Consider the following 9,468-nt stretch of genomic DNA (forward strand, 5'->3'; position numbering starts at 1 on the left):
AGGCTGATATAAGACAGGTGTGACAGAAAACAGGTGGGAAACAGACAAAGGCAGGAAGTAACACAAGACATGACACATGGGAAGATAACCTACAACATAACCTACAACAGTAAATCAACTACATGGTTTAATGTACATGATCATTTACTTTTGTATGTAAAGAGTGCACAGTCATATATTGTTTTTGATGATTAGACAGGATATGATGTGCTTTTCTCCTGTGCCATTTTGTCGAGCATATATGTAGCAAGCCATCTATGGCAACAGAGGACAAAAAGGTGACAGCAGGTATGTTTTGAGGTTGTCAAATGAGCTTGTCTGATCACATCAGTCTCAGTAGTCCAGACCTTTGGCAGCATCAGTCTCAACAGCATATTTTAGCATTCAAGAATCATGCATGGTTGGTGATGTGTGTTCATTTGTGACCCCTCTCCTCCTCTCTCTCCGTCTGTTTCTGTGTTTCCAGGCCTCCCCTGCCGCGCTGGCTAAGAGTGTTTTGGCAGAAGTCCCCAACCAGGTGGTGGATTACTACAACGCTAAAGGCATCAAACCCAAGTGTATGTCGGACTATGAGTCCACAAGAACCTTCAGCCCCTGACAATGGACTACATGCAAACATACACCGCAATACACACGTGTATATATCATATATATATAAACATAATGTACTGTATAATACATATACACGTGTAAAAGCACAAGCACATACACACACACACACACACACACACACACACAAACATCAAAACAATATACAAACAGTAGTCTAGCTCAGAGAATTAGCTTGTTCTGGTGAAACAATTTGAATACTCCATTGATGACTATTGCATGTTTGGCCACAATGGCACCACCTGGGAAATTATTACTATCTACTGTATATCAAAAAGATGTTTATAGAATAAGAGCAGCCTTCTGAACCAGCATGCAGACTCAGACCATAGCCCACCCAGAGAAATGACACTCCTACCTTATTTAGATAACTAGCAAGTACACGAACCAAAAGATCTGTAGGTAGGAAAAGCCAAAAATATGTGATTGCATAGCCCGAAATGCTTAGAATTAGCATTGCAAATGTTATTTATGGGAATGGTAGTGTCCCTGTTAGTGTACTGCATAAATGCATGAATAATTCAGCTCCTGCTAATATCCAATCTCCAGTACCCGCTTGCTAGTTATGAAATAAAGTATCTCTGTCATTTGAGTGACATTCAGGGTTGTCTTGGGTGTTTCGGGGTTCTTTTCTACAGATTTGTTTGAGATTTTGCTAAATGGAAATGAACAACTGAATAATTGTAATAATTTCTTAATAACCTTCTTACACTGTAAAGAGTTTTGGAAGGATAGCAAAGCGTGTGTGTGTGTGGTAGACACTCATCTGTGAGCTGAAAACTGTTTTTTTCTGTATTCTGCATGTTGATTATAATAAAGACACTTTGGTTTTCTCATTCTAGTGTTATGTGATGTTTGTGTGCAGTTGTACGTGTGTTAATCATGCACATACATATGTTCACATTGTTGCAAAGATGGGAATTTCCTCCTTTTTGGGGACGAAAACTGTGCCATTTTATATCATATCATGGTTTTTGGATAAGGGCAGGTCATCCCCCCAGTACAGAAGAAGAAGAGGACTTTTATTTTGACAAATTAAAGATATTTACATCATGAATTTATGCAGAAAATTAAGTGTTTGACATTTAACATGTTCTGATGGAGGACCCCCAACCCCTGTGTTACTAGGCCCTGGATTAGGATTTGAAATAGGGCTTGAGATGTAAAAAATATGGCCAGTGTAAGGTTAAATCTCCAAGGAATTCATGTAAAACAATGTAATTTCCTCCCATTAATGTACTAAATGTGCAATGAACAGCATGCACATACCTGTGCTACAAGACTCCTTAATTCAAAATTTACAAAAAAATAATGTCAAAACAGAACAAACAGAACACTGACAATACTAAGATAATATCCTTCCAAATGTGTCTCACTTTCTGCATCTTCCTATTAAGTTTACTACAAACTCTGGACACATGGTACCAACGCACCAGAGACCAGTTCCACTGATTATCACAACACAAATGACAAACTCTGGCTACCTAAGCTGTGAGAAGAACAGCGAAAATGGTGTATTTGGGGTTTGACCAGCCCCTATTTGCCACAACCCAGCTCATCGAGTGGAAAAAAAAGGGAGACGCACAGGAAAAAATTTACCAATGAAATTATTTGACTAAATGTTCTCCAAACAAACAAACTGCACAAACAGGTAAGAGAAATCTGTAGAGTCAGTAGTGTCAGGAATGGGTGAGTGAAAATGTGCTGTAGGGGTGTTGTGCTGCAAAAACGAAGGAAGCAAAGGTGTGGTGAGGAGGTCTGCCAGCCGAAGACTGACTGCTGCTGCTTTTATGTGCACAGGGCACACTGGGCCCAGGTGTGTCCGTCCTATGACACTGACTGGGCTCATCAAGTCTGCTGCCCGGGAAAGAGACAACAATCAGCAGCAGCAGAGGAACCTAGCAAATGAGCTGTCACACCACGTCATTAAGTGACTAAACTAGAAATTTTGTGTGTGTGTGTGTGTGTGTGTGTGTGTGTGTGTGTGTGTGTGTTCAGACACACAGTGTGGATATATAATCTTGAATAACAGATAAAGCAGGTGGCAGCCTGTTGATTTCTTTTTTTTTCTTCCAACTTGTAAGCTTCTGTTTCTCAGTTTGCCACTGAGCTTGCAAACTATTTGTATATGCAGACATCCACTGAGGTTAGATATCACACACCTCTGTCGCTCTGTCTCTCTCGTGAACAGCCCCCTGAGCCGACAGTGTTATTTTTGTGTGTGGCAGTTTTAAATATTATGCTAGTTTATGACACCTTCATCCACAACATCTCTCTTTCCCATTCTCTTCGTCTCCCACACAGACATCATTAAAATGCAAGAATACATTATCTTCTGAATCTCTATATAGTTAATTAAAGTGAACCAAAGTTGGGCTGTCCTGAGAGTACACTCCATACGTGCCTCAGTCTCTGACGGTCAGATCAGTATTCAACACACAGTGTCCCTGATATCTGTTTCAGAGACCACCCACATCAGAAGAGAGTCATAAAAAGTTATATAAAGGCTAGGAGGAGCCACTAATAATTCACAGAAATCATACTCTAACTTCTATACTGTTCTCCTCTGGTATAGTATAAGTTCTAACATTTTTTTAAAGCTGTATCTTTTATGTTCAAATGGTTTAACAGTTGTTTGTTTTTTTTTTCTTTTTTTGGTTACACAGCAGTATATTGTTATAACTACGGAAACTATCAGAAAGGAGCCCCAAATCAATAGACTTATTTTACATGATATTTCAAGACTTGAAATTTGTTTACCATTGTTGTTGTTATTATTATTATTATTATTATTATTATTATTATTATCAGTTAATAATTGTTTTTAGAAATTCAAAATATTAACTTGTCCAGAACAACTGGCATCTGTTGATGAAGATCGTGTAATATGACGGACCATTAAAAACTACTACTCAAACCTAAAGGTGAAATTGTTATGTCAATTGCTGATTCCAAGGTCAAGAATGAACTTTGAAATTCAACATTTAGTATCGTTTTTGTTTTGCATTAAGCCGTCAACAGCATTAGGGTCTATACAAACAAATAAACATTATAGTTTAATCTCTTTTTGGAAATCAAATAGCTTGGAAAATTAAGAAAATGTACAACGTATAGTAGGAACCTTTTCATGACACTGCGCAGCGGAACTGTTATTATCACGTACCGGAAGTAGCCAGGGTGACATTAAGGACAGAAGGCATGGTTGATGTGTTGTGGCCATAACAGATCCATGGTTGTGGTTCTCCATGCACCTTTAGACTGTGTAGTTTTCATATTTATGCGTAAGTCTATAAATTAAAGAGCGCAATGGCGGCGTGGAGCGGTCGTTTTCTTCTTCAGCGGGGAAATCGACTCATTTGTCTCCGAGCAGCGGCTGAAAGGTAGCTAATGCTAACTGGCTAGGTTTCCTATGTAGGATAAATTAAGGAAACTGCGGTATATAGCTTTGCTAAACAACGCGGTTTTGGTTAAAATAACTACACAGTTTTGCAGTTTAATTTTGTCCTTTGCTCTCTTTGAGATGGGCCTTTAATTCGCTAATTTACACACGCCAGTGTTATCATTTTCTCATCGGAAAGTAACGCTAACGGTTGCTTGAATCTGCTGCAGAGTGACTTATAAATAATGTTAACTCAGCTTATAACTTAGCTGCAAAAAACATTTTCTGCGCTTTCTCCAAATCTGTGTTTTTCAGTTGTTGGTGACAAGTTATCCTGGATGTTGTGTAGTATTTCATTGCATTCAAACATTTTTGTAGATTACCGGTTCTACATGTGAAATACTTCATGTTAATTTGTACTCTGTTATAAAGGACAAAACTGATGAACCACTCCACAGTCCACGTCTACAGTAACAAATGAGTAATGTGATGATAACCATCTGCAAGCAGACGTGGGCAGACTTAAATATGACAAAGTTCATCGAGGTTTATTCCTGTGTAACTTTTTTAATTCTGTCTTTGGCTCGTCATTAAGCAGTGCCATTTATGCACATAAGATGCACAAACTGTCCGTGTGAATGTGTGACTTAATGGTTACTCATCAGCAAGGACACTACAGTGACTTAACTGACTTTATAAACTACAGCGGCAGAGCAGTATTAAGTCTGAAGCAGCAAGGCACTTCCAGTGTAGGTTTTTTAGTAAATGCATACATTGTTAATGGTGATCCTTGGTAAATAAAAAGGAGCAATTTTATTATTAGTTATTTAACTACAGGTAAATGTGAAAACATCTCAAGTCAGCTTGTTGCTTGATACAGCCTGGTACCATTGTAGACTCAATATGTTTGAGTTTGGGGCTGTTTGTCAGACAAAGAAAAGGCTTCTGAAGTTCTCATCTTGTACTCTGGGAAATTGCGATGGGCATATCTAATTATTTTCTGACATTTCATTGACTCAAATGTATTATTATAATTAATAATTGATTAATTATTCTACATATATTTAAGAAAATGTGGTTATTAAATAGGGCAAAATAATTGCTTGTTGCAGCCCTAAAATAAATTAGTATATACTGCATATACTCATACCACTGACACGGCCATTATTAGCAAACCTTAAAAAAATCAGCATGTTATTATTAATATTATTATTAATAACATATTTCTACATGTTTTATTTTTTTCAATTTTTAGTGGTGATATTGAATGAAAATATGCAAAATTCAGCAAAATTAATTTTTTTTGTGCCTGTAACGTGATAGATTTTTTTTTTTTTTATGTGCAGAGTTGTACACAGATTCTGTGTGAGCCTGATTATTAGTCTAGTTCTGGGCATAAATGATGGACTTCCAAGTAGATAATGATTCCTCATTCCCTATGTTTTTCTTGCAGTCCTGCCCATGTGGTGGGTTGTTTTAGGACAGTAAAAACCACCACGTGGTTTGAGGAGCACCTCACAAAAGATAATCAGGAATACATGAGGAAGAACATGGCAGAAGAATACAGGAGACAAACAGATGAAAAGCTCAACCCGCTCAAAGATGAGCCCTGGCAGCGTCATGAGTGGACAGAGGGTAAGTTTCATGATTAGTGAGAGTTGCTTACATCATGACTCCTCCTGTGGGTTCGCATTTTAACCGTCTTTTCATCTATCTCTCCTCCCAGGTAGTCGAAGAGTTGGGTTGGTAGCAGTCAAATTGGGTATGGCTCCTATCTGGACAAAAACAGGAGAAAGACTTGTAGCAACCATGTTGCAGGTAGCACACAGACACACAAAGACACCTGTTACCATTTCTGTAGTGCCTTAGCTTTGCATCAAAACAGCTGCGCATATTCTACAGGAATGATGACGAGCGTTTGTCATCCATAATGAAATGACCAGCAGGTCAGAAAAGCAGTTAGATAAATTGGATTGTTCTGTCGAGTGTCGGGGGAACAATAGCAAATATTGAACACCTTGAAATCTCACCTGCAGGCTTTGATCATACAAGGTGCAAAGAGGAGATATTCACTGACAGGTTTATTCAGATCACGCTTTAATTTCATCGACTAATCTGTCAGCGAGGCAAATTGATGGCAAACCACTGATGTGTGTTCACTCTGCTCTATATTGATAACGACATACTGTAGTGGGTAGCATAACAAACTCTTATTGCAATTTCATTAAAATGTCAACGGCAATAGTCAGACATTTTTTCTTAATTTGTCATCACCTCTACTTTATATCAGACTCAAGGCCATACAGAAGGTTCTACTCCCATCTGCTGATTCACTTTTTTCACATTTAGTCATTTGTTTCTTTTCAGAGGATATAGGAACAGTTTGTGCTAGATGAAAAGTAGAACATTTAAATTTACTCTGAGGGTGAAGTACTCCCACCACCTTGGCACATGTTCTTTCTGAAGTGAAAGTAATAGTGCGTCACAATGCGGTACAGAGCACAGGCTTGATTTTTGCTTTATTTTCCTCTGCTTTTCTTGTCGTCTGATTTTCTTAGATAGTCACGTCTTTTGTGTTAGCCAGTGGCCCCATTATTAAAATGTTTTACACCAGGGAGTTTCATCTAATTGTGCACATCTTTTATGTTGGTCATGTAGGTGGTTATATAGGTCAGGAGGAAACAAGCACAGTGAAAACTGCAATCAGGCTATGACTTTTGTTAATCTAGCCTCTGTTCTTGATTCCAGGTGCAAGACTGCCATGTAATAAAGCACCTGTCCAAGGAGGAATTTAACGGACACACTGCTGCCCTTGTGGTTGGAGGGAAAAACGTATCACCATTCTATGTAAGAAATGGCTGCTAAAATCAAAAATATGTCTGATGTTTTTATCTTAGTTGTGAAATTGTGTGTGTTGGCAGAAAGACACAGTAGGCAGGTGTTTTCAGTGAAAAAGCCACTGTGCTCCAACTGATCTGCACCAAACAGTAGATAGATACTGTTAAACACCAGCTGGTGTATAAAGTGGAGCATTTATCTGCTGAAGAGACAGATATTTCCCTCAGGAGACCAAATGGTGTCAAAAATAGTCATCGCAGGTTAAAAATGAAAATTTAGCAAAACAAAGATATCATTTGGTTTTTTTAAAAGTAATAACCCTGTTAGAATGATCATGGAAAACTGAAGTACCCCTTCTTTGTTACACCATAAGAGGCCCAAGCAAACATGAAAAAAAAAACAAAAAAAACACACCTGGATGCTAGTTTTGATATATTAGTCTGGTGGAGTGGGATATATGTTATACATCTATATTCACCTAAAGTTTGCCAGTGTTAGCCATCATTAGGCTACTGGTCGTACCAGACAAAGCGAGGCTGTAGCAGCAAAATCCCTGAGCACTGAACTCAGCTGTGGTATGTTATTGCCTCTGAATTCAACTTTTTATTCAAGGGTGGGGATTTGTCATTTTTCTAAAAAGTTACACCATCTCACCCAAAGCAAAAATAAAAGTTTTTAAAATGAGTTGGAAAAGCTTCTTTGTATACATGACATTTTTATGATGAAATATTATCATTAAAAACAACATTTTGTGTGTGTTTAGTAATGGGGCAACAGTACTGATAATCAGCAGCTCTGCCAGCACAAAAATCTAATTATTGTGTGCTTATTTATTTTCTTCCCCTAATAGTTTGAGAAATTAGTAACATTACTCAACTTTTAGTCTCAGAAAATTTAAGAAAATTAGAAATGTTGGCCTTTGACCCAAGAAGCTTGTCATCGTCAGACCAATCAGCCGATTGGCGTAATGTAGGTATAGTTGCAGCTGCCGGAGTAGCTACGTGACCCTCCTATCATCTGTCCACAATAAGCCTTCTTTGCTCATTGGTACAGAAGTGGAAGCAAGTTAGCATTTAGAATCTTTAAAGTCTAAGGTTAAAAGAGAAGTGGTTAAAGTTAAGGTGGGGAGAAGTTTTTAGGTTACATCCCTACTTAAAAGGTGACTCTTATCTTCGTGTCTAATGAATTAAGTAAATTAATAAGTGGATCATTAGTACTATTTATTCACTACACGAGACATGTAGCAGAGTTCAAATCACAGTCACGTATGTGGGTTTGTCTTATGAACGGGTCGTTTGAAGGGGGCATGTCATGTAGGCTTCAAACAGAGTATGGCTGCAGCTGTACGTCAGTATTTATTCAGTTCTTTGAACTTTGATCAAGTTTGAGGCAGAGCGGTGACAACTCTTTCACATCACGATTTTGACTTCACAAAAACTAGTGTGCCTTTTTGATAAAAAAAATCTTAACTCGTTGCAGCGTTCAGTTCATGCTGAATTTTAACGTTTGAGAATATCACATCTAATGGAGCTGCAACATATAGTCCATTAATTGTTAAATTGTAAAAACGATCAAAGTTAAGTTATTCTGCAACTATTTTGATAATCAATAAATCATTTCAGTGATTGAAGGAAAAATGTCAAAAAATGCTGGTTTCAGCTTTTTAATGTGAGAATTTGCTGCTTTTCTTTGTCATTTATGATACTAAATGAAGAGTTTGGAGTTTTGAATGGAGGAAATTGAAGGAAATTAAATCTGTCACTTTGGGTTTTGGAAACTGTGATTAGCATTTTTAACAATTCCTTGACACTTTATACATTAAACAGTTAATCGCATAATCGTGAAGATAATCAACTGATTAGTCGATAATTTAAATGATGATTAGTTGCAGTCCTAATATGTAATCATGCCAGTCACTTTGCTCTCAACACCAGCAGAGCCGCCGGTGCCAAATACTTTATCACACTACAACATCCATTTTTGCTCATTTTAGTTCTGGCTACATTTCATAATCATGCGGAAAAAAAATCTAATCAGTGTGACAGCTTTATGGAAGCATAACTGAATTTTGTCATTTCCCTGTAGCATTGAGCTCATATCAGGCCTCCCAGTTTTAGGACCTTTTATGAATACAGATCTGTAGCCAGGAAATTATACCCAACCATCAGTGAGTATATTTCATCTTAGATGTTGAAATAAACGGCATTTCATCGCTGCTACGTCCCACTTACAGTGAGAAGCACATTTGAAATGTGTCTTTCATGCTCGTAATGAACTCCCATCACCGCCTCAGACTGCATCTCTGACCTCTATAACCTGAGGTGACAGCAACACTGGCTCTTCAGTTTCTTCTGTGAGCTTTAACGTGCTTCTCAAGAGACAGTTTGAGATTTTTTTTCCAAGGAGATCGCCTCTTGGTATGTATGAGGAGGATTTTTTCCTTTTTAATATGTTACATCCGTCTTTTAAGGTTAAAAAAGATAAACAAGGATGAATAAATCAAAGTGTAATTTATTCATTGATGGATGCTTGATGGGCCGGTGTGGAATGTGAAGTTGTTTAGGATCCATCTCACACAGCCACATCACTCTCCAGTCAGGCAGAGTTTGTTGGAGTGAGAAGCTTTGGCAGGCTGATTTTCA

At 37.8% G+C, this 9,468-nt stretch overlaps 2 protein-coding genes across 2 annotated transcripts in view; both read left to right on the top strand.

Annotated features, from left to right (window-relative positions):
- cpne4b (copine IVb) overlaps positions 1-1,445 on the top strand; it is a 28,733-nt gene extending 27,288 nt beyond the window's left edge. The window contains exon 17 of the mRNA XM_042506160.2: positions 467-1,445. Coding sequence (XP_042362094.1) covers positions 467-598 — 132 coding nt within the window. The 3' untranslated portion in view covers positions 599-1,445. The remainder of the gene's footprint in view (positions 1-466) is intronic.
- A 2,320-nt stretch (positions 1,446-3,765) lies between these two features.
- Positions 3,766-9,468, top strand: part of mrpl3 (mitochondrial ribosomal protein L3) — a 9,578-nt gene continuing 3,875 nt past the window's right edge. Inside the window, exons 1-4 of the mRNA XM_042506616.2 lie at positions 3,766-3,989; positions 5,442-5,623; positions 5,715-5,806; positions 6,737-6,835. Coding sequence (XP_042362550.1) covers positions 3,916-3,989; positions 5,442-5,623; positions 5,715-5,806; positions 6,737-6,835 — 447 coding nt within the window. The 5' untranslated portion in view covers positions 3,766-3,915. The remainder of the gene's footprint in view (positions 3,990-5,441; positions 5,624-5,714; positions 5,807-6,736; positions 6,836-9,468) is intronic.

The sequence above is a fragment of the Plectropomus leopardus genome, chromosome 17 (genome assembly GCF_026936395.1).
Source record: "Plectropomus leopardus strain MGB_pleo_1.0 chromosome 17, ASM2693639v1, whole genome shotgun sequence".
Lineage (NCBI taxonomy): Eukaryota > Metazoa > Chordata > Actinopteri > Perciformes > Serranidae > Plectropomus > Plectropomus leopardus.